This window comes from Melospiza melodia, chromosome 3 (assembly GCF_035770615.1).
Source record: "Melospiza melodia melodia isolate bMelMel2 chromosome 3, bMelMel2.pri, whole genome shotgun sequence".
Lineage (NCBI taxonomy): Eukaryota > Metazoa > Chordata > Aves > Passeriformes > Passerellidae > Melospiza > Melospiza melodia.
In genome coordinates, this window is record NC_086196.1 from 15297593 (window position 1) to 15323034 (window position 25442).

General features: G+C 38.6%; 2 protein-coding genes across 4 annotated transcripts in view; one reads left to right on the forward strand and one right to left on the reverse strand.

Moving 5' to 3' along the window:
- Positions 1 to 3571, reverse strand: part of NBAS (NBAS subunit of NRZ tethering complex) — a 159881-nt gene extending 156310 nt beyond the window's left edge. For all 3 annotated transcript variants that reach the window (XM_063150856.1, XM_063150857.1, XM_063150855.1), the window contains exon 1: positions 3428 to 3571. In XM_063150856.1, coding sequence (XP_063006926.1) covers positions 3428 to 3571 — 144 coding nt within the window. The remainder of the gene's footprint in view (positions 1 to 3427) is intronic.
- Positions 3572 to 5665: 2094 nt separating this feature from the next.
- On the forward strand, positions 5666 to 25442 carry DDX1 (DEAD-box helicase 1). The gene is made up of 26 exons (XM_063150858.1): positions 5666 to 5724; positions 7647 to 7698; positions 8575 to 8638; positions 9143 to 9172; positions 9383 to 9479; positions 10956 to 11003; positions 11133 to 11216; positions 12551 to 12634; positions 13051 to 13127; positions 14371 to 14443; positions 14556 to 14632; positions 15342 to 15456; positions 15948 to 16086; positions 17109 to 17169; positions 18321 to 18419; positions 19103 to 19192; positions 19780 to 19968; positions 20987 to 21038; positions 21461 to 21607; positions 22252 to 22343; positions 22851 to 22923; positions 23352 to 23424; positions 23541 to 23583; positions 23809 to 23904; positions 24653 to 24773; positions 25119 to 25442. The coding sequence occupies exons 1-26, from the start codon at positions 5709 to 5711 to the stop codon at positions 25247 to 25249; spliced, it is 2223 nt and encodes a 740-aa protein (XP_063006928.1). The 5' UTR covers positions 5666 to 5708; the 3' UTR covers positions 25250 to 25442.

Here is a 25442-nt window from a genome sequence, read left to right on the forward strand (position 1 = left end):
AATTTAAATTATTAAAGATTAGTTTTCCAGGCAAAGTTAGCAATCCATAAACAGTCTTTCAAATAACCAGGCTGTCATCTCGCAGCATGTAAGAAGCAAACACAGCTGTACTAATAGATAACATTCTACATTCAGGTTGATCAGCCAGGAAATAACAAGGCATTACAGTAACATAAGCGAGAGCATAAATTATTTCTTACAGCTACCCTAGTACCTCAGGGAGAGCTGCAATTTCCTAGGGACCTTAAAAGCAGAGCTTGTTAAAAGTTTTTGGTTTATGGGGAAGTTCCCAGTAAAAAACATTTCCTAAAACTGCTTACATCTCTTTAGAATTTTTTTAATATTTAAAGTGTCTGCTCCTGAGCCTAAACTACAGGCTGCTATTCCACACATCTTCAACACTTTGCAAAACTGATTTACTGTTATATCCTGAAGATACAAATTTTACTTTTATAATATACTCTTATAATTTCAGCTATAGCAGTGGTTACCAGATATCCTGTAGTTCTTTTTTAATTTGTTCCTTCTTGGGAAAACAATTTCAACTTCTCCTTCCCTACAGCATTCCAGAAATAAAATCTAAGTAACTTTCTTGCTGACAAGACACCCACTTAGTTTTGGATTTTCTTCCATACCCTGCAAGTTTACTGGGGGGAAGCAGCTGCTGAGTGTTGGGGAAATCTCAAAACATCAGACTGTAATGAAAAAAAAACAAAACCACAAGACCAGGTGATACATTTTGGAAAATAAATTGAAGAAGAGAGAAATAGAGGCAATAAGCCTTTTTTTCCATAAATCATTTCACAAGTCTTCTCTTGCAACCTTGCCCACAGCCACTGCCTCATTCACTATTTTCATGGATCTACTACTCAGTAATTCCTTTTATTCCCATTATATATATCAGTGTTCTTAAACACTGCATTATATACAATGGCATCAACATCCAGAACACGGACTGCTTGATTTTCACACCACTCTCCTCTCTGCTGAAATCAATTCCTTGTGTGTTTCCTTCACAAATAACTGCTGTAACCTCCCCTACCCCTCCTCTTCTTCCCTCAAAAAAACTCTTACTGGAACGTTCAGTACAGGTAAATGACAATACTGACAAAAATTAAAATTAAAGCAAATTTGGGCATTCAGTCTAAGAGATCCATGCCAGTTTCATCAATGTCTTGAATGTAACAAGATTTCACATGTTCATCACAAGACTCATCTTCCAATAATTACAGCTGTAAGTTCTAGTACTCTGCAATTAAAAATTAATCATCCTAAATGAAATAACAGAAAATATAAAGTCAATAAATACCTGTAAAACTTTAAGGTCTGGCTTTGTAGCCTGAATTACTGCATAGGAAGACAACTAATTTCATTTCACAGCGCAGCATTCAACTTTCTTTCCCTTTCTACCACTCCGTATCTCACTTATTCCAAAAGATTCAGTTCTACAAGAAAGTAGGGTGTGATTTTTTTCCAAACAGTGTGAAAAAAACAGGATTAAAAGAGACAGATGTTCCAAAGGGAAAGTCACCTAAGGACACTTAGTGGCTTAGGACAATCAACTAAGTAATATCACTGTTAAGACACCTTAAGGCAAAACCTGACTCATACTGACAAAATAATCTGTTTGCCTATGTTGTCAGCATAAAATCAATTTCCCACTAAAATGGTAAAAAGACTATCAGAAATGTCCTTCATACTGACAGTTTCCAGAAAGAATGTAAATCCAAGCAAACTATACAGCATAGTATTTTCAAACCTTCCAACTTCTGCTATTGAAAACAGGTATTATCTTTAAAAAAAATAGGCAAGAAATACCAAGTTTAAAATAACCAGCACCATCTGCTTAAGCTGACAAGCAGAATTCAACAATGCTTAGAAATTCTGACTACCAGGGCAGATGAGGACCCTCAGACTGTGGTTACACAGTCACTTTAAACTGGCACCCCCACATGCTGCCACTGAAGAGGTGTCACCTCACTGACATACCATTCACAGCCCCCTTGGTACCTACAGGGGTATTAAAGGGACCACTTGGCAAAAGGAGATGAAACAACACGGTTGTGTCTCAGACTAATCACTTCTTTAATCAACTTACTGTACAACTTCAAGAACACTAATGGCAGCAGAAAAGGCACTTGTCAGAAATGTGCCCCCTTAACAGGGCTGTAGAACCACAGCCTGGTGTCATCATACCTAAGTCCTCCTCATGGTTTGCAACAGGAAAATTGTTTCCATATGCTACTAAAAACAAAGACTACTTACCATTTCTCAACACAGTTGAATTAAAATAGATGCAACTATCGATTACCTTATAGGTAATTAACCTAATAGGTTATCGATTAATAACCTATTAAGCTAATAAACGGTAATAGTGCAATCATGTTTTCCAAACACCCATACCTGTTGCTGCAACTGAGGATTTACAAATCAAAAGCAACAACAAAAAAAATCTTTCTGATAAATGAAAACCTATTTTTTTTGAGCATGGTTCTAGTAATTTTTAACAGGTACATTCTTCCACTTGTGATGTTTTTACATCTTTTCTTTTCAATTGTTCGCATTAAGCACAAAACTTTGTTAAAATGCTTCTATTACCAACTTTCAGGGGGAAATGTATTAAAAACTCCAGTGGACTGAAAAGCCACTACAAGAAAGAAATAAAAACACATTGTTTGCATCCTTTGTATCCAAGTCAGACAAGAGCAGACACAGAAGCAGCAAGCTCAGCACATTGCAGAGGAAAACATGAAAAAGGTAAGATGAAAGAGCTTCTCAGCCCTTCTAGTGACCTGGGAAGAAGAACAGCTAGAAACAACTAAAAACCTGCAGTACAAGAACAGTGTTTTGTGATTTCTTAAGTGCTGGCTTAAGAAATCAGAAATGGGTATCTGTGCTCGTTGCAGACATAAAAGTGAAATATTTTTCCCTTTCACCCCACTCCTGCAAATAGAGACAGAACTGTACTGATACAGGAGTCCAGAGGGAGGATCTAATTCTCCTCATACAAGATAAACTCAACGAAGGTCGTATTTTCACCAGCACAGACTCCACATCTCTTTGCACAGCAGTTTTTAGAGATGACACCTGGACATCAGTCACCATAGTTGAATGCTGGGTTTGAGCTTGTGCCAGCTCAACAGTAAAACGCGATATACACTGTTCAATAAGCAAAAAACACTTCAAGGCATCCCAGGCGGCACAAGCCGCGGTGGGAATCAAGTGACACGAAGGCACAAGGGGACGAGGGTGGCACGATCAGCCCGTGTGCCCGCCAGGAGCAGCGCGGCCATCCCGCTGAGCCGCCCCGCAGGCACCGGCGCATCCCCGCAGCCCCCGGAGCGCCGCCGCTGAGCCGCCCACGCCAACGTGGCCGGGCCGGGCCGGTCCCCTCCCCCGCCCGCGGCCGTGCGGCGGCCACGCGCACCTGCACCTCCGTCTCCGGAGGCCACTCGGTGTTGACCAGCAGGTCGTACAGGATGTTCTCCTCCCCGTCCTCCGCCTGCTCGCCGGCGCCGGCCATGCCGCGCTCCCGGGGCGCCCCGCCGCCGTCCCCGCCGGTGGCGGCCATGCCGGGCCGGGCCGTCCCGCCCTCCCCGCGCCGCCACGGCGACGGCGCCCGGCGGGGGCCAACCCGCTCCGCCTTTAACTCGTGCGGCGCCGGCCCGGAGCGGGGAACGCCGGTGCAGCCGAGACCTCGGGATATGGATTGCGCCCTTACCGAATAGGGGCAAACAGTGGGGGAAAAGGCAAAAGGTGGATTTCTCGCTAGTGGTTCTTGCGGCTTTAATGGTGCTACGTAGGACTTCTAAATATTTCAGTCGTACGAGTTAGAGTTCCTAGCGTTCAGCTCTCTCAAGCAGATAAAATGAGCTTGTTTGTAAGTCTGGGCCCCTCACATCAGGAAGGGCATTGAGGGGCTGGAGCGTGTCCAGAGAAGGGCAGGGAGCTGGGGAAGGCTCTGGGACACAAGTCTGATGAGGGGCGGCTGAGGGAGCTGGGGGTGTTTTTGCCTGGAGAAAAGGAGGCTCAGGGGAGACCTTAATGCTCTGAACAACCACCTGAAAGGCGGCTGGAGCCGGGGGGTTTGGTCTCTTCTCCCAGGGAAGAAGCAAGAGGATGAGCCGACAGGCTTAAGCTGCACCAGGGTAGATTCAGGTTGGACACCAGGAAGGATTTCTTCACAGAAGGAGTTGTTAAGCATTGAAATAGGCTGCCCAGAGAGTTGGTGGTGTCACTGTCCATGGAGCTGTCTAAGAGAGGACTGGACGTGGCACTCAGTGCCATGGTCCGGTTGACCAGGTGGTGTTCCATCACAGGTTGCACTCAGTTATCTCAGATATCTTTCCCAACCTGGTTCTGTGAAATAATTGTGAAAGAACTGATGTTTCAGCCTCTTTCCTGTGACTTTATAAAGCATTTGTAAAATAGAAATAAAATTACTTCACACCCTGACACTTATGCTCCTGCAGTCTAATTTTCTCTTGTGTTAGTAAGCTCTTGTAGGCAACTGTGTATCCTAGAATTAGGTTAAACAAAAATACAAATTTTGAAACTAAAGATTCAGGGCAATATGAAAGCTCTGTTGGATGCTTGGGAAAGACTTCAAGAAGAAACAACTACTGAGAAAAAATGCCTTTTTGCTGTTTCTATATTTTTAACTATATTTGACAATGTAGCTTGTAAAGCAATAGTAAATAGTATAACATTTTGTTTGTAAGTTTCAAAAAATTGTGGGAGATGTATCGTAAATTACACTCCACGTTCCACACTAACAAGCAGCACTATATATTGATATCAAGGTCTGCCTATAAACAGGTTTTCTTAGAGTCATGGTTGAATCTGTGCATTATTCATATCTGTGCCTTTAAAAAAAATCTCTAGTTTTGTCATTTACCTGAAAGCAAGCAAACTAATGATTGACAGATATAGCGAATAATAGTGAAAGAAAAGAGGCACATCAAAGGAAGATACTCCCAAAGGAATTATTAATACATGAGAAACCATTGCAATGCAAACAGCCTGGTATGAAGGGTATAGAGTACCCTGCTGTATTTTTCTCTGCATGATACCAGTTTCTACAGTGTAAGTTAACAGCTAGTGGCGCTCAGCAAGTTTAAAAAAATTTTTGAAACAATCTATTGGGACAAAACCAGTATTCAAATTGCAACACAGTACCCAAGAGAAGTACGTTGTCAGAGATGCTTGATTTGTTTTTTTTTAGCTTTTGACCCAGATGTGTCTGTGTCTCATGCTGCCTTCAGAAGGACTGAGGCTGTGTTTCACAGTGGAAAGCAATAGGCAATGATTTATGCCGTGCCTTCCACTTAGCAGACAAATGCACCATTGGCTCCTGATGTAACTGTAGAAACTGCACTTCTGCACTTGCAATCTCATTCTGTTTTTTAAAAAACCCCGAAGGTTCTTGCGTTTAATGTCAGTAGAAGTTACCCTAGAACAAGATGGTGCAGAATTTGGAGAAGTTTCTGTAAAACCTGGCGAATAAAGAGTATCCTTGTTCGTGTATATGCGACACACACCGCGGTGTGTCTGAGTCTGAGGCGCCTTGGGCCGTCAGTACCCGGGGGCGCTCACGGGCCGGGGCGGAACGCGCGGCGCGGCGGCTCCTGCGCCCACCCGGCCCCATAAAGCGGCGGCCGGGCCGCGCGCCTGCGCGCTGCGGTGTTCGTGGCGCTCCCGCGGCGAAGATGGCGGCGTTCTCGGGTACGTGGCGCGGGGGCCGCGGCCTCTCGGCCCTGGGGGAGCCTCTCGCCTCTGCCCGCCGGCTCCCGGGCTCCCTGAGGCACCGTGCAAGCTCCTCGGCCGCCCTGCCAGCCTCGCCCGCGATAGGCTGTGTGGCTGACCATAGATCAGGCTGGAGGTTGCGAGGCCTGCGGGGGATGTGCGTGCCTCTCCCCGTGTTCTCGGCCTTCTGTGGGCTGTGAGAAGTGGTTGTCGGAATGGTTTGGCAGGTTTATTGCATATGCGCATCTAGCAAAGGGGCTGCTTAGAAGTTAGGCTCGTTCCTCATGCTGGCTGGTTTCAGTAACAGGAGGTTTATCATAACTGCTCTCTGTATAGCAGTTGCTAATAACTGGCTTTTTGTAAGAGAAGCGCTGCTTGGCGATACGGTTTAGCAAACTATATATATTATATAAACTATATAGGTGTATATAATAGTAAACTGTAATCCAAAAGCTTACTATTAAAGGAGGAAGCATCGCTCTTTGTGTTCCCTTCCCCCTGTAGATATTTGTAGAACTAGGCAGCCAGCCAAGATCAGAGTTCTGTAAAGTTTTAATGTACATGGGATTTTTAATTTGTTCCTTTTAACTGAACTTTCTGCATCTTATCATCGGGGGGAAATGCTGAAGCTTCTTCCTGAGATCTAGAGGTCAGTTTGGATTAATTTGGATGTAGTTGAGGGAAATGTCATGGTGTCATTGTTTGATTAAATTCGTGTACTTTATATTGAATTAAACTGTGTGAGTTGGAAGTATATGGGGGAAAAAAAAGTATGGATTTGTTTCCAACTTGGAATTAGTAGGAATTGATTTTGATTGCTATTGATTTTGTTGCTTGTGTGGATTGTCTACTTTTTTAGGATTAGAGTCCAGCACTTTAAAATATTAAAGCTTCCTGCAATCACATTACAAATAAAACACATTTCTTACAGCATTTGTATTATAGCAAGTGGAAGAATAATAATAATAATCATCTTTGGCTGTGCACACCCACCTGCAGCAGCCCAGCTCAGTGTGTGTGCATGTGCTTGCTGTGGCAAGCATGTGGCAGTGCCGAGGCCAGTGTGTGAAACCTCTGCTCAGAAGGGTGCATGTTTGTAGCTGAAGGAATTGATTTAAAGTAACCTTATGTACCCAAGGAGATGGCCAACAGCCAACAGAGAAATTGTAATTTTGATGGTACCAGCATTTGGGTTGCTTAGGATTTGCTTTCCTCTTGCCTGTATTGAATAGCTGCAAGTTTGTTTTGTTTCCTTTTTAAGTACAGAGGATTTGTTCATCAATGTACAAGCATGTTGCTCCATGTTTAACTTGTGTCTGAGGTACAACCATCAGACCTTGAGATGAGCTTGCTAGAAGGGTTTCCAAGAAAAAAACTTTAAAAGATGGCTGTCATTAATAACTTTGTCAAAATCAAAGCCCCGTGTTCTTATTGTCAGGCGAGATTTGGTGAACTTGAGTCCTTAGAGGATCAGATTTTTTCTACTGTTTGCACCTCAGCCGTAGGGAGAGTTGGGTATTTGTGATTTACAAGTCTGACCTGTTGTCTGCATAGGCAGTTTCCTTAGAGGTGCAAAGATAAATACCTTGCCCTTGGAATGGTGCTCTGTTCCCAGTGTTCACTTTGCTGCTGTGTCTGTATCTGCCCCTGTGCCCTGTGTGTGCCTCACTTACTCTGCTCTGAGTGGGAACAGCTCTCAAAGCTGCCTGTGAGGGAGGGAGAACGTCTCCATCAGTGGGTGCTGGAGTGAAGGCTGCACATGCTGTTGCCCTAAACAGCATGTTTTTTGGTTTCTGTGGTTTTCCATGGTTCTGTCTGTAGCTGGAAGTGTTGATGCTTGGCAATCTTTGGGCAATGTGAGGTTAATAACACTGCTTGATCCTTCTTTGCTTGTCTTACAGAAATGGGTGTCATGCCTGAGATAGCTCAAGCAGTGGAGGAGATGGACTGGCTGTAAGTAGGAGTGTGGCAAACTCTAATTTGCCTTTCAGCAATGTATGACATGCTTCTTAACGCACCTCTGCTGTCACATTAAAGCAAATTGGATGTGTGTTTTCCTTAAACTGTCATTGCATCTCTCGTGCTTCTCTGCAGTGTGAGAGACTGAAGAGCACAAACTGTGACTGCAGCTCTGACATTTAACCTTGGGCAGGCAGAGTGTCACCGCTTGTGCTTGACTTCTTTTGTTTCACAGAAGGCTCTGTGCTTTATTTATATGTATCATGGGGTTATTAGATGAAATACTGTCACATAATTAATGCTAGTTTAGTGCATGTTTTCCAGACTGATCTATGATTGTGTTTCTCAAACTTAGTGCATGTGTGTCAGTCTTGTAAAAAATTTGTTATTCTTGTGTTTGGTTACTTGTTTGGCCAACATGTTTTTACTTCAGTTTGTTTTGAATCGTCATTCAGAAAGTTGTCAGTATGGACAAACTTAATGTATGTAGTTCTTCTCATATGAATATTAATTAGCTGTGATTGTCTGGAAATGCTGTTTGAGCTTAGTTGTCTTTAATTTTTTTTTTCCACTTTTGTACAGGAATCATGTAAATGAGGTCAGCATAAGTGGCTTTAAAGAAAAACTCGTTTGAAGAAAAGAAGACAAGGAATATATAGTTAATAATGGTTTTTTTTATAGTTTAGCATAATGATGTGAATTGTAGTGCTCTTACCAAGATGCAGCTGAATCCAGTGCAAGCCAGGAGAAATAGCAGTTACCTGCTTTATATTGCAGATGATTTGGTTTCTGTGAATTTCTAGATAAGCGAAAATTTCTTTTTCTATTGATGTAGAACATTTTTTTGTGTTAATGAGTTCTTTCCTGTAGTCTCCCTACAGATATCCAAGCAGAATCCATCCCGTTGATCTTAGGAGGTGGTGATGTGCTTATGGTATGTAGGCAGAGTAGCCTATTCTTAGAAATCCTGTGTCTTTCAGTTGTTGCTTGTGTGGTGAATTTTCTGGATGGGTCCATAGTTAGACTTGCTCTCCTGTCCTGCTTCAATAGAAAGTATATTCTCTTTGAGTTACTAATGTGTTTCCAGCTGTTCTTGCAGATGAAATCTGGGAGTATTAGGCTTTATTTTTTGGCTTCTTGACAGGCACTGCCACATAAATGAGGGCTGTCTGATTTTATCTGCTCCTTTTGGCTGTAAATACTTGACCCAGCTCTGTATGGAACATGGCTGATACTGCCCAAGCCAATGCTGCAGTATCAATAGTCTTGAAAGTATCAGAATAGTATGCCTTGTTCATCATGTCTTTTATGGTTCTCTGTCTTCTTTATTCCATAAGCCAAAATAATACTTCCTAGAAAATAAACTTAGTTTATCAAAACAGAATTCTAGAACAGACCTTACGGTCCTGGTAAAACTCTTGTGTTTTTCTTCCTATAGGCTGCTGAAACTGGGAGTGGAAAAACTGGTGTAAGTAATGAAATTTATATTAGCAGAAGGTAATAGTCTTTAAGGAATGCAGGAAGAATGTTTATATATGTTTAAGCATTTTTGGTAATAGTCTTTACCAACATATATGTAGGAATGTATTTCAGTATTTCTGGCTGTGGGTATTGCACCCAAAAATGAGGCTGGAAATAAGTGTATAACTTGTGGAATGAAAATTACTTTTCATTTTAGGCTTTCAGCATTCCAGTTATCCAGATTGTTTATGAAACACTGAAAGACCAAATGGAAGGCAAGAAAGGAAAAGCCACTATTAAAACTGGAGGGGCAGGTAAGTTTTTGTGTCACACTCCTTAAATTCAAAATTCTGCTAACTTGTGTTGATTTTGTCACTTTTAAAAGTAAAGTTAACCTGCCATTAGATAAATATTTTTTTCCATAATTTGGAGTAATGTAAATATCATCATTTAGTGTTTTATTAAACAGAGAATATAAATTTAGTGGTGGAATCATGGGAAGAACTGGTGTGCATTTGACTGCAGACTCTTAGTAATGCTCTTGTTTTCAGCTTGAGGCTGGCTGATCCACACCTGGCTTTCCAGCATTCTTCTGGAAGCCTCATACTAGGTGAATGCCTTGCAAGATGTGAAGTGGTAGCAGTCCACCTTAAAAGAAGGAGTTAAAAAATATCTTTCTATTGCAGGATTAGATGAGACCAGCTATGACACCATGGAGTTGGTTTGGGCCTCTTAAGTGAGCTTGAGCAGAAATCTCTTTTGGGCTCAAACATATTTTTGTGTGGCTGGGATAACAGTGTAGGATCTTTCAGTTCTGGTGTGCTGAGTAGATCTGTTGTGTTCCTTTTGGCACCTGCCTAGGTTTGGAATTGAATAATTGATAATCTTGTTTCTTCTAGTAAACATTGAATTGAGCAGGAAATGCATAGGGCTGGAACTCACCCATATAGAATGGATTGTAACTATGATAATATCCTCACAGTATTTGAGAGTCTATTATGCATCCATTTAATTAGGCTTGAAACTGTAAAGCCAATAACCATGTCCATTCTTTGGTACTGGTAAGATTGGGTTTTATGTCAATGAACAGTATTTGCACAAACAACACTCTGAAGATGTTATAGAAGTTGTCATCATTATAACTACTGCTACATTGGTGACAGTAAAGTCAACTTTAAAAAAGTTAAAATCAAATCCTCCTTGAGAGAATGTAATGTGAATGCACAAATACACTCAGTAAACCTAACTGAAATGGCACCTGTTTTTTTTTAAGTCATGTATGTATTTTATTATAGCATGTTGTTGGGCATATGAAAAATGAAGTCAAAAATTCTATGTGCATGTATCTTAGCTCCTTAGTAATGACATTTTAGCTTACAGCCTGAAGGATACCTTAATGTAAGCTTGGAACAGAAATGGCAAATAATGCATTTCAGATTTGTTCTTCTTAATATGGTTTTGGATATTTTCTATCTGAATTTGATGGTGATTGTGTGAAGCACCTTATTTTATAAAAGTCTTCATTGTTTGCAGTTGCAATTTTAAGTAACTTAATCTGTGTTCTTAATGGAATAATCTAAACTTGCATAGAATCTGTTTGCATTAAGCATTTGTGCCCTTCCTTCAGATTGTAGGCCTTCATTTGAGCTTATATGAATTTCATTGAAATGAAAATATTTCCCCAGAAAATTGAGCCACACACTCTAGAAACAATTTGAGCTTCTAATTTGAGTTTCTCAGGCTTGCTTTGTGGATTAAATGCTTTTTCTGTTACTGTCTTTCAAACTTAGTGCTCAATAAATGGCAAATGAACCCCTATGACAGAGGATCAGCTTTTGGTGAGTTGTCCTGCTGTTCTCTTCAGAACTTTTGCTTGGTAAAAAAGAATAAACTAGAGGAAAGAATGCATGAAGTTTTCTTTTAAAAGCAGGCAACTTCTTTAACTAAAACTGTCTTGTGATTTTCAGCAATTGGATCGGATGGTTTGTGTTGTCAAAGCAGAGAAATAAAAGAATGGCATGGATGCAGAGCGACTAGAGGAGTGACTAAAGGTACATATAAAGTGATGTGTTTTGAATACTCTTCCAGAAAAGTTTCAGCTGAAATGCCTGCTGGTCAGCCATTGTTAATGTAGATGGTTGCATTAAAAACTTTCTATCCATCTGACCAAATTTAGTAGCTTAAGACTTGGAAGTTACATATCAGTTTTGTTCTCCTTGTGTTGTAAATTACCGTTTCCCTGATAGTGATGCCTGAAAGTAGAACAAAATCTTCCCAAACAACCTTAAACTTATAATAGAAAAGCAAACATTTACTTGAAAGCCTTCAGGTGCACAATATGGTGAGAGCCACACCCCAAATTAGATTCCTGTAGTTTTATAAGATTGGACAGTTAGAATATCCAGCCAGTATTTTCCAGATAGAGGAGCAGTTGGTTGGGTAACCCTTCCCCCTGGATTCTGCCCCATTGGAGTCTTCCCCCTGGTCCTCAGATTCTGCCTTTATTATGTCTACGATATGTGGTACAAAATAAAATGTCCTTGGTAAACTAACAAGCAAGACTAAACAAAACTTCTAAGAATGTATCAAACAGTTTGTTCCCTATTGCAAAGAGAACTGGAAAAGTACTAGAAGTTATACCTATGCATTTAACACTCTACTAAGCTACAAATACATGAAGTATGCAGAGAAAGCTAAAAATCTTCAGGCATCAATAGGAGACTGAGTTGCAGGAGGCAGAATTGTAAATAATATTCATCAGAATGCCTTTTTTTAGGAAATGGCTATACACACAGTACTTTGAGTTGTTTCCTCACAGACTTCATGCAGATGTTCAAAAATTTCTTGGTTCTGTGGTTGTAGCAGTAGGTGTGAGGCCAACCCTAACACTTGACTCAGAAGTAGAGTCATCCTGATACTCCAGTGGTTCTGGGAGCATGTTCAGCAAGACCCTAAACAGTCTCCTTTAATGGGGTGTGCAGATATTTCTGTTGTCTGTGTGTACATAACAGCCAGCTGGATATTCTTCAAGTGGCACAAGGAGTTGTTGATGCTGGGGCATGCTGCTGGTCTGGTTCTGATTCTGCAGAACCTTGTGTCCCGAGTTTTATCAGGTCCTGTGCATTGAGTAGGACCACTTCTCTCTTGCTCGTCACTCCTTTAGAGCCTTTCACACTCTACTTCTCAGTGAGTCCCTTTTGCCTGCTCTTTCTTCGTTTCCTACCTAGGTATACAATCAACCTTTTCACACAAACACAGTGTAGGGGATTTCATGGCACTTTCAGCAGGACTGGGATGTTAGATTTGTATGGTCTTGGAAGTAGCAAGACTGAATCACCTTAATGAATTTGGGTATTGTATTAGATCCTTTCTTTTTCTTTTAAAGGCAAATACTACTATGAAGTTTCCTGTCATGACCAAGGCTTGTGCAGAGTTGGTTGGTCAACTATGCAGGCTTCACTAGATCTGGGTGAGTTTCCTTCTGAAGAACCTATAGGTAGTTTTTATATTGACATGGAATGGGTGGAGTGCTGTTCCAGTGTTGCAGAGAATGAAGTCTTCGGGAAGGATCCCAGTACTGGGGAGTTGAAAATGTTTTGTATAAGTATTTTAATTCCTGTAAGGGGAAGTCTTTGGTTGTGGCAGTGCTTTCTTGTCTGCTGTGACTTTCTGCCTTTTATGCTTTTTTTTTTATTTTTAATGAAGATGACTGGAGACTGGTAAAATCAATAAATCTGGTTTGGTGTACATCCAGGTCAGAAGTTAGTGGTTAGCACTGTGTGTTATTTGTTTATGTGATAGTGTTGGAAATTTCAGTTGCTAATACCAAAAGGAAAAAGCATAATGTGTCAACCAAAAGATAAAAACCTATTGTCTTGTCTTCAGGCACTGATAAATTTGGCTTTGGATTTGGTGGCACTGGTAAGAAATCTCACAACAAGCAATTTGACAGCTATGGTGAGGTAAGCTTGAATTGCATTTGGCAGAAATATTTTTTAAAGTTTTGCATGTTAGTTTTGTGCTGTTACAATCAACTGTCTTTTGAAATAGGGCTCACTGCTAAGGGAGGCTCACTGGGCACAAGGGCAATGGAACATTGAAGCATTTTTGCATAAAAGCTTATTAAAAGATTCAACAAAACAGTTATAAGCTGAGACATGATAGTGGTTATACTGCAATTATATTGACTCTTATTTAGAAGTTAAAATTTTGCTGTGTGTTACAGGTTAAAAGTTAATTGACCTCTTGAGATTTGTCTTGACTGACTTCATCTTTAGCTTGAATAAATCAACCCATATGTTTACACTGTATATACATGCAAGTGAGGGCATCATATTCTGTTTACTAGAAGTTAAAATAGAAGTAATTTCACAACTCTGTAATCTGTCAAAAGGCATTATTAATTTCTACTAAAACATAGAGTGCACTACTTCTGGCTATTGAGTTGGGTTTGCCATTACCTTAATGTACACTTCTGAAGTGTCTGCTGGGAATATCTGTAATGGATTTTGTGTAGTGTAGCAGTGGAACTGAGATGTTTAAGCATAAATAAATGAGTACTAAAGCAGAAACTCTAATTTTTTTGTGCTGATAATAACACCACAATGTCATAAAACCTGCAACTTTTACGACTACTGTAGCCTGTTTAACAGGGATTCTTGAGCTGTTGATTGGAAGCACTTAATAATGTATAAATGTTATTGAATACTTTTAAAATTAGCAGATTAAGTTACTGAAATAAAGCACTTAAGCATACATGATATGCATATAGTGTCATCTTCAAGCATTAGCCTTTTATTATAGTTAAAATACAGTTTTCTGATGTCATGTTTGGTGTTCTAAGCTTAGATTTACATTGGCTAATAAATATGTGATAGTGTGCTTTTCCATAATGCAGAATACTTCCAGGTAAATTACTTAAATGTATTGTTGCCATTGTGTTGGTTTCTGATGTAAATTTTAAGCAGTAATAAATGTTTAAATATCAAGTTCAGTTGGGCAGTTTACTGAAGACTTGTAATCAAATAAAAATGTGTGTCCTATTTACAATGGTCTGACTGAAATAAATTGAATTTGCTTGACTTCTGTCAATAATCAGCATTTGTTAGGGAAAGATGAGAACACTAAAAGCTGACAGAATATAAGCACTAAGTTGTCTTAATGCACAGAAAATGTCTTGGCTTCACAAACATCTTTTTTTTGCAGGAGTTCACTATGCATGATACAATTGGCTGTTATCTAGACACAGAAAAAGGACAAATAAAATTTTCCAAAAATGGTAAGTTTTATTCTCTTTGTTTGGAATTTTATTTGGATGCTTTCACTGGAGGGGAGGGAAGGAGAGAAATGCACACACTTGCTGAGTCTGACTGAACCAACCCTACTTTCAGGGAAGGACCTTGGCCTTGCATTTGAAATCCCACCACACATAAGGAACCAAGCACTTTTTGCAGCTTGTGTACTGAAGGTAACAGGAATATTGCAGATGTCCAAGATTTTTATAATTTTTCCCGGTTTGTTAATACTTAAGTATAAAATTTGCATAGCCACTTACAGTTACTGCAGTTGTGCATGTAAAGTCAGTTTTCTTTGGTTTACCAGTATTCACTCCTGAAGTAATAAAGTAGCTTTGAGTACCATTTAAGTAATAAAATAGCTTTGAATTATTTACATTTAAGCTAAATGTTAAAATTCAAATTTTAATCTTGAATTTATAGGTAGAATGGACAACTAATTCCTAATAACAGTGCTATGTTGTGTGTTATAAACTATTGTATACTGCCATTCAACTGATACAAGCAAATAGCTTGAAAGTCAGATAGCCTGTTTCATTTGTTCTGAACTCTAACATTACTGTAAGGTGGTACTATATCTTTCTGACTTAGTCTTCTTGAGTCTGTCTCTCAAGCAGTAGAGATTTTAACAAAAAAATCTTTTCAGTAGTTACAAAGATGTACAAGTTCAGAAAAAATTATTTGGGGTGTTTTTTGGATTTTTTCTGTGTGTTTGGTTGGGAGTTTAAGTTCCAGCAACTTGGGGAAGAGGAATGTCTAAGATGGGAGAAGAAAAGACCTTGCTTATCTCCTTTTCAATCTGATTTTTTCATTACTGAGTTGTTGCTCATTTTATGCGGTCTCTTGAATCTGTGTGTATGACACAACTTCTTTGAAACCTAGAATGCCGAATTGAAATTCAATTTTGGTGAAGAAGATTTCAAGTTTCCACCAAAAGATGGCTATGTTGGCCTTTGCAAGGCTCCTGAGGGTAGTGTTGTAAAATCACAACACTCAGGTAGGTTGGGTTTTTACAAACTTCTCTTATCTCTATATTCAGATTATGTTGCAGAGCATCTTTGAATCTCTTTAATTGCAATCAGAAAGATCTTAAATACAGCAGTAATGAAGAAATATTGATGCTTTTTTGAAAGTATACCAGATTTTCTTACTGTTAAACCACCAGTAGTTTTCCATATTTTGAATTTAGAAGTATATCACATAAAATAAGTCCAGCTAAGTTTTTCAACAGTGTTACTGTAAAAATGTCTCTGTCTTTATGCTCCACAATGGAATGGGTTATCCTGCATGGCTAGTACACCCACTTGTAAGTTCTGATCATTATTCTGAAGTTACTCATAATTGAGAAAGCAATCACATCACCTTTCAATGGAGCATTTAAAATTATTAGATTTTAATTACTAATAGAAAATCCAGATCTGTTTCCAGTAAAAAATTCCAGAATAGGAATGTAGTTTGTCTTAATGGTGATTTTTTTTGTCCACCTAGGAAATGCCCAAGTCGTTCAAGCACAGAACCTGCCAAATGCTCCAAAAGCATTGATTGTAGAACCATCAAGAGAGCTGGCAGAACAAACTTTGAACAATGTGAAGCAGTTCAAAAAATATGTTGATAATCCCAAATTAAGGTAAAAGTGAATTTGTTAGTTGCATTTATGGTATTTTCCATGGTTGTAACTTCATGGGGAGATGGGGAGTAGGTTCCACTTTGTAGTAAGTGAACCATGATCTGCAACCATAATAATATCAGTAATAACCTGCTACCAACCAAACTTCTGGCTATGCAACGGCAGTTAGACCACTTAGGGGTTTTTGGTATGTTTTATCAGTGGACTGCCTTTTTCTCATACAAGAAATTTGGTGGGTAGGTGTTTTTTTTTTAATTATCAGTGATAACTAGTATGACACTTCACATGCTTCTCTTGGTTATAAACATTATCTGCTTACTGCCCTTCTTCTAAACATTTTCCTATGCCCCCATCTCCCTCTACCCCCTCATTTTGTTTGTTTTTCATCTCCCTCAAATAGTTGTATACAGGGTCTGTTCTCTTTAATTAATGTGCTTACAGGACAAATTATCGTAGAGGTGCAATTCTGAAAAATGATTCATCTGTAAGTTGCTTTGAGTTTAAGTTGTCTCTGCTTTGAGAGACAACTGTGCTTCTAAAACTTAAACATTTCCCAATTCTAAACGGCAATCTGTTTATAAGAGTTCATTTGCTAGAATTGCTGGGACTAAGCAATAGGAATGGGCAGGCTACAATGAACGATTAATTTAGTTTACTGTTATTTGCATTTCTAACTTTCAAGACACAGGAAAACTTTAGTGAACTAAGTTACATTATCTTGGAGATTTTTAAGAAACATTTTTTGTAAGATTAAACTTGTTACGGTGCTAATTTGCTTAAAACAACAGTGATAATCACATCCAATTACAATTTGGTAACAAAGTTTCACTTGAACTGAAGTACAGTATATGTGAAAGGATGAGTTTCAAAATTAATTTTTTCTATTATTTTGTTCTTGAAATTACTGTTCAGAGCTGTTAATTGTCAGCTATCAATAAAAACATCTGTCTGAAGACTGATTCTGAGTGTACCTTCTGAATATAGTAAATGGGTAAATGTCGAATATATTGATGTAATTTTAGGGAACTGCTTATTATTGGTGGAGTGGCTGCAAGAGATCAACTCTCTGTACTGGAACAAGGTGTAAGTTGCCTTTTTTTCATATGATTTATTAGTTTGGGTTCCAAGTAATTGATGATGTTGCTAGAGGATATTAATGGTGGTAACTCATGTAATAAGAATAATAAACATGTTGAAATGAAAATGTACTGTTGATAGGAAGCTCATGTTGCAGCAGTCTAGCAGCTGTTCCTTTACTTCCATGTCAATACAAGTACCTATACACTTAAGTTCTCTTGGAGCCTGAGTACTCCTGAAAATCTTAAAATGAAAGTTCAATTGTTTGCCATTTGTTCTTTAACAACAAGGCAGTTTTCCTATTAACTTCTGTCCTGTTTTCGTGAATAATAATAGTCTGCAGTTATCAAGATGAACCTGCACTACAAATCAGTCCCACATAGAAGGAAGTGGTCTGGTTTCAGCAGCATGGAATGTACAATTGATTCAATCTCACTGTAGGGAGAACAGAGTCACAGGGCCATGTTTTTTATTTAACACTCACTTTTGGAAGTGAAAGCACATCACTGTTGATAAATTTTCTAGTGGTTCTAGCTGCCAAAATAAAAATTTTCTGTTAAGCCTACTTGAACTGGAAGATTATTAGACTTCCATGTGATTGCTAAGTTCTTGATTGTGAACCTTTCTGTCTGGCAAAATTTGTAGTTATTTCTGTAGTTGGTAGATTTTGTATCCTTCCACCTTGAGAAAAATTTATCCCCATTTAAAAACAAATCTGTTTGTTGGCTTTTGATAACAAGATTACACAGCTTGGGATCCAGGGAAGGAAAAAATGGGCACAGCACTTCCCAAAAAAGGGAAGGCTTCCTCCCTAAGGTAGATTCTGCTAATGAAATGACTTTAGAACCAAAATGCAGGTTGCCCAGAGAGGAGGTTGTAGGATCCCTTTCCAGAAGGGTATTGAAAATTGTATTAGGCAGCTACCTAAAGTAACCTAGAAATTGTCATTGATTTGCATGTGAAAGTGGGGAGTGGAGACCAAATGATAATCTCAAGAGATCCCTCTGACACAAATTACTCTAGGATTTTATGAAGTTATAATTAATAGAAAATAAAGCATTATACTGATAATTGTTTCATATTGTTAAGCTTAGATAAAACTTTTCATGTCTCTAGTTAGTTACAGGACCAACTCATACTCTTTATGTACTTCATAGGTGGATATTGTTGTTGGAACTCCTGGAAGGCTGGATGACCTGGTCTCAACAGGGAAGATTAATTTATCTCAAGTTAGATTCCTGGTTCTGGATGAAGCTGTATGTAGAGAACTGAGTGCTACTTAAATTCTGTTCTTAAATGCAGTATGATAATTGCAAAAAAGTGAAACGTGATTATTCTATAGTATTTGATAATTCAGTGGAACAGTTAGGTACCTATAGACTGTTCCACCTTAATCCTCTCCTTGTTTGCAACCATAGTAACCTACTTTTTTTTTTTTGTTTCCCCTCCCACACTCCTGGCCTCTCTGTTAAATCTATTTTGAATTTTTCTGATAGGAAAATGCATTTCAAATTATATTTACAAGATCCTGAAGTCTGTCCCTGCCACTGCAGGGAGCTCGAAGGACAAAGATAAAATATAAATGTTAGTTAACCCAGCAGGTCTTGAGGACAGTGAATGTTGTGCTGAATGTGCTATGAAATAAGGGCATCTCTCTGATCTCTGGTCGTACATCTGAATATTCACAAAGATCAAATGCCTTGGGGTGTTAGCTAGGAGTAGCTGCTGAGCTTCTCAGCAGCTATAATGTAAGTGCTCCACATTTTTACTGGGTTTTCCTCCTTAGTAATAATATCCCTGCTATGCATTGACCTGTCCAGCTAATTAAAAGCAGGAACTTCTGAGACAAGGGTTGTATTGCTTATCTAACTCAAGTGTAAAGACTGAGAAATGAGAGGAGATTTGTAGCTTCATCTCTTTTTATTTCATCCCCACACAGGATGGCCTTCTCCTCCAAGGTTATTCAGATTTCATACACAGAATCCATAGTCAAATTCCTCAGATAACCTCAGATGGAAAGAGACTCCAGGTATAAAATATTTGTGGTTTGGGTTTTTTTTGTTGTGGGTTTTTTTTTTTTGTTTTTTTTGCTTAAATATTTTTGGGGGTGTGTTGTGTGTTCTGCTTTCAGTTGTTGACTATTATTTGGCATAGAGCATGCTTCTTTGGAGTTCCCAAAAGCTCTTGTCCAAAACTAACACGTGTTCAGTGAGTTCAGTAATTGCCCGTGAAAATATTTTTAGCCTCCTAGATGTTGAAGCCTAGTGTTCAGGAGTTTTCAATTTATTTTGAATTATTTATATATAAATCTAGCAAACATGACTGAACACAAACTTTATGATTTCTAACATATTAATAATCTTGATTCATCAGCTTTCAATAGTTTTGCATTATTCCTAGTAATTTTTTGGGTCTCTGTAACAGAATAGTTAATCAACTTATTTTGTGTCCTGACTCTTGCCAACTGAGTGGTTCTGTGATGAGGAGATCCAAACAGTTTCTGTTTTGCTATATTATGCTATTCAACTATATAACATTCATACAGTTCTACTCTCACCTTCTTGGACTGGGAGGATCTTATCTTCAGTGGTATCCATGTGACTCTCTTCTTCTCAGGTGATTGTGTGCTCTGCAACCCTGCATTCTTTTGATGTGAAAAAACTATCCGAAAAAATCATGCATTTTCCTACCTGGGTAGATTTGAAAGGAGAAGATTCTGTCCCTGAAACTGTACACCATGTAGTTGTGCCTGTAAATCCAAAAACTGATAAACTCTGGGAAAGGCTCGGCAAGAATCATATCAGAGTAAGTGAAAATTGAGGTTATTTGTCTGTGTTTCCTTATTTAACCTTCAGAACAGGGGCCTAATATTGAAGGATCTTTGCTGGCTATTGAAACAGCTTAATCTGAAATGGTTTTTTCCCTGGTATTCAGCATCATATCAGTGGTGTCATAACTGTTTCTGAACAGCTCAGTGTTACAAACATGACTGAGGAGGAGCTTGATAGAGTAACAGTCTGATTTGCACTAGAGAACCATGGCATTGTGCTTTTTCACTCATTTCACAGCTAATGGTCCATGGCCTAACTGTACTTAGTATCTCTTTTCTGACTTGCCAGGAGGGAATAAGCCTGCCAAGATGGGTCATTCTATAAGGTAGCTCTGTCTCCAACCCATGTGAGATGAGGAGGTTTTACAGGAATGGATTCACTATCAGACTGCATTTGAGATTCCAGATTCTACATACACCTGACACCTATTCACATGAGAAGGTGTTGGTTGTTCAGGTCTTTAGTATTCAAGTTCTGAATAACCTGGAACCATATTTTGTTCTTGGCAACTCTGATGCAGTTACAAATCTATGGTTTTTCTTAATCTCTGTCTTTGGAACATCTGTTTGTCATGTGTTGTCATTAAGTCTTAGTGTGAGTTTATTTCTTTTGGATTTTAAGTTTATATCTGATTCAGGCTAGTGTAGGGGAAAAGATAAGGAATTGCTATTTATGTGATTTAACTATATTTTGCAAAGTCTTTTTATTCTGGTTTGTTTGTGTGTTTTCAATTCTTCACTTTGTTCAAAGGTGTTTCCTATCCAGTGGCTACATAGTTTTATTGCCCTTTTTTATGAATATAAGTTTTGTATTCTTAAATACAAGACCTTCCTGTAGCCAAAGGTGGGTAAACATGGCTGGTAGGAGAGCAGAATGCTAAGATTACTTCTAAACTTCTGCTTCTTCCTAGTCACAAGTTAATGGAGTTCAGTATTTCTCTGTGAAGAGTGGGCTACTGACTTGAGGGGCTTTTTTGTTTGTGTTTTTCCTAGACTGATGAAGTACATGCAAAAGACAATACACGGCCTGGTGCCAACACTCCAGGTAATGAGCAACACTAAGAAATCATGACATTCTTGTAAATGTTTTGAAATAAAGGTAAATTGTAGTAGATACTGGCCTTGAGTCATGTTCCTCCAAAATTTTATTTCTGCATTCTCAATGTCTTGAAGAGAAACGTGTTTCTGGAAGTGGGAAAGAGACTTGAATATATATATTGCAGATTTGTAGGCAAGTCTTTGTTGGTGTGTATAAGAAATGAGTGCTTTTATTCTTCCTGTATTGTGTCACCTTGGAGCACAGGAGCGTGGAATGGAGAGGTAGAAACTGAAGGCTTAGCTTACTTACTCTAATAATGAAAGTTTAACTGTGTACTTGAAGGCTAGAGAACTTCAAAGATATGCAATTCAAAGGTTCTTCATGTTTTTAAACAATTTGAGTGAAATAACTTCTTTATTTTTATTTAGAAATGTGGTCTGAAGCTATTAAAATTCTAAAAGGAGAATACACTGTTCGAGCAATTAAAGAGCACAAGATGGATCAAGCCATTATCTTCTGCAGGACTAAAATAGACTGTGATAATATGGAGCAATACTTCATCCAGCAGGGTGGAGGTAATGTTTTCATGTCAGCCTTATTCAGCTCACATTTCTCACTTTTGTGTTTTTTCAGCACCAAATTTGTATGATAGAGATCACCAGTACTGGGACACAGCACAAAAAAATCGTGCTTCAGTTTTTTTGCATACTGACTGGGCATAAAATTCAGAGTTTTGTAGCAGACAGCTGCAGGGGTTCTCTTTGTGAAAGCAGTGAACTGTCTTGCACCTGTTCCAGATAGTTCTGAAATGAATGGAAACCCATCATGCACCAAAGTTTGAACCAGTGAGAAGATATATGGTGCCTCTGCTGAAATATGCTAGTAAAATTGATAGTCAGTAAGGGGAAGAGACATGGGAAGAGATGTTCACACCTAAAAAGACATTGGAGAAATGTGAAAGAAAACACAGGAACAGTGAAAGCAATGTGTGAGGAGGAAGGTGAAGATAAGCATTTGTAGAAACAAGGAAACTTAAAACAGGAAGGAGTACGGAAAAGTGCCTGCATAGGTCTGCTCTTGGGAGGAGGGAGAAATTGTGTATTACTGCTTGTCTTGCGTATTTTTTCAACCACAGTGCCTCTGAAATTTTTTCCAGTTCTGTATGGTTTTGTGTCATAGCTTAATATGTGATGTAATTAATGCATATACATTCTTTCAGGCCCTGATAGGAAGGGACATCAGTTCTCATGTGTCTGTCTGCATGGTGATAGAAAACCTCAAGAAAGAAAGCAAAACCTGGAAAGATTTAAGGTGATGCAGCAGATTCTTGAAGGCTTTTTCCTCACCTCCCAATATCTGAATTTCTATGTTAATTTGTGTTCCTAGTTCTCTATTTAAATTAAATTGCATTCAAATGCTCTCTGTCCCACTTCGTGAAATTGTAAGGCACATTTTCTGTAGGTGGAAGTCTGCACTAGTAATCAGTATGACCTTTGTGAGTTTGAATTCAGAAGATAGTAGGCTTACTTTGAAATAAAAACCTAACTTTAAACTCTATAGTAATTACACTGGTTTTTAAGGTCTTTAGTACTTGGTCACTTAAAAACATTTCAGTATTACAGTTTAGTTTTGATGAAACTGTTTGTTGGTTTTGTTTGCCTTATGGTTCTGGGGAAAGAAACAAGGATGTAAATTCACCAAACTATTCATGCTTTACTTGAAGTGTTCTTAAAGGTGAAGTGCAAAGGACTATGATTTAATTGCTTGGGATTTTGCTTGCTGTGTTTAGCACACTTCATTACAGCTCTGTTTTTGCAGAGAGGAGATGTCCGTTTCCTGATCTGCACAGATGTTGCTGCTAGAGGAATTGATATTCATGGTGTACCATATGGTAAGACAGTTTTTTAAACTTAACCTGTTGAATTGCACTGGAGCTTCAATATATTTGCCTGTCCAGTAGTTAAAATAAATATGGCTTATAGCATAATTTTAAGAGATGTAGATGTTAAAGGCTGAAACTAGGCAATATTTAATTTGGTTGTTCACCATAAGTTCTCAAATACTTAGTTGTCTGACATTTTTGGGAATCATTAATTTGGTTTTCCATTCTTGCCAAAAAATAATCAGAGAGAAAGCAGTTAGAGTGTGAGAGCCTTTATTGCAGGTTGTACCTGTAACTGTTGTAATAAAGTATGTACATAGACTAAGGAGTGGAATTGCAGCAATGAAAATAATACTTTAGGTGTCTGATCTCTGACCTTAGCTCATACATTAAAAAAAAAAATCTTGTGTTCTCTGTGAACTGTCTGTGTTACACAGTTATCAATGTGACACTCCCTGATGAAAAACAGAACTATGTTCATCGAATTGGGAGAGTCGGCAGAGCTGAGAGGTATGTGTGTGTTCAGAGCAGCCACCAGGTGTTCTTGAGCTTTGTTGTTGTTGTTTCACAAGTTGGCAATAGTTACTGAAATGCATTTCTCCTTCCCTTGTCTCCTAATGTTTCAGGATGGGTTTGGCAATCTCCCTTGTGGCAAAAGAAAAAGAAAAGGTAATTATACTCTAAAGCAAAGATGAGCAGACATTATTTACTGAGGTTCTGTCCCCAGCTGCTATCAGACCTTCTTATCCTACATTGAAAAATTCCTCTTTTGTCCCTACTTAAATGAAGGAGAACATAAACAGATTCCTGAATTCTTTTTCATGCTATAATTAGTCAAAATGAATGTACTACACTATTTCACAAAGTTTAGAGGTCGTTTTGCATTATTTCTAGGTTTGGTATCATGTATGCAGTAGTCGTGGAAAAGGGTGTTATAACACCAGGCTGAAGGAAGAAGGAGGTTGTACCATATGGTACAATGAGATGCAGGTAAGCATTTTTCTTAAATCTTCCCCAATTCCTCTAACAGACTCCAGAATAAAGTTCCTGTTTCGCCTGTGTAGTTGAAGTACAAATCTAGTCTTAGGGTGTTTGTAACCTTTGATTACATTTAAAGAAGAAATTAGAAGACTTTTCAAGTTACATGTTCTGTAAGTTGTTTAATTATAAAAATTTATTTTAATATTCCCAGCCAATGTTGTTGGAATCTTACTTGCAGTTTCCTTATAGTCTTCCTAATCAAAGTCTGTTAAGATATATATCCTGAAGAGAATGTTAGTCTAGATGGTTTGTTGCGAAATTGTCACTTAAAACTGTTGTTTGTCTAGCCTGGAAATAGTTTATCTCTTAAGTAGGTTTTCATTGGGATTTGTGTACCAGCCATGAATGCATGTTAAAAAGCAGTACTTGCCTTCTTTCTCTAATGAGGAAGGGCAAATACACCTCATCTGTGGTAAAATAAGCTTGGACTATGAGCTGTGTTATAAAGTAGCTTCATTCATGCAAGTAGGGTAGTGTATGAAATGAAGACTTCTAGGTAGGGTAAAACCACACTGAAATTGGAAATGAAGTTGTGTCATCTGAGCTAATAAAAAGGTGTTAGTCTTCTGTATCTGTGACCAAACTGTTTTGTGTACCATTCCTGTCCAAACTACTCAAATCTGACCGTTCTGAACCCTAGTTGGACTAGTCTTGGACCATAAGAGTACTTAAAGACTTCTTGGGGTTTTTCTCTTAGTTGCTGGGGGAGATTGAAGAACACTTAAACTGCACTATTGCCCAAGTTGAACCAGACATAAAAGTACCAGTGGATGATTTTGATGGGAAAGTTACATATGGGCAGAAGAGAGCTCTGGGAGGTAAGGATGAACTGCTCTCAAGTTCTCTTGCTATGCAGTGCTCAGTTTCCTTGTTGTCTCCTGTGTCACTACAGAATAATAGACTATAAATAAAAAAAAATAGGTGATAAATAAATGAATTATAAAAGGCTGCTAGCTCTTTGCTGTCATTTGCTGCATTACATGCAGCATTACATGCAGCCTATAGGTTGCAAGTGACAAGAGTATGTGTATACCTGTTCTGGTTTTTTTTGTGCTTTTTTTTTTTAATAAAGTAATTAACTCTCTGAATGACTGTGGTTGGGCATTGTTAGTTCTGCTGAAGTGACTTTGAACATGTAATTTAGATTGTATCTCTTTTGGCAGGTGGACTGTATAAAGGCCATGTGGATATTCTGGCACCTACAGTACAAGAGTTGGCTGCCCTTGAAAAGGAGGCTCAGACATCTTTCTTGCATCTTGGCTATCTTCCTAACCAGCTGTTCAGAACATTCTGATTGTGCCACACTGGAGAGAAGGCTTGAGTTAAAAAATGCTCTGCCCTGCAAATGCAAAAATCCCACACTGTCTCTGAGTAGAGGTAGTTAGAAAGCAGTTAAAACTAAATATACTTCTTGCATGAGGAAGAGAGTGTTCAGCACTGTTAACTTTGAGTAAGCTGTTCTAATAAAATTAAACAAGTCAAAGATG

Bases quoted from the DNA above. Each gene is read 5' to 3' on its own strand.
- DDX1 (XM_063150858.1), top strand. The intron at 19,969-20,986 runs GTAAGTGAAAAT...TGTTTTTCCTAG, and splicing joins TCGGCAAGAATCATATCAGA to ACTGATGAAGTACATGCAAA. The intron at 24,774-25,118 runs GTAAGGATGAAC...CTCTTTTGGCAG, and splicing joins GCAGAAGAGAGCTCTGGGAG to GTGGACTGTATAAAGGCCAT.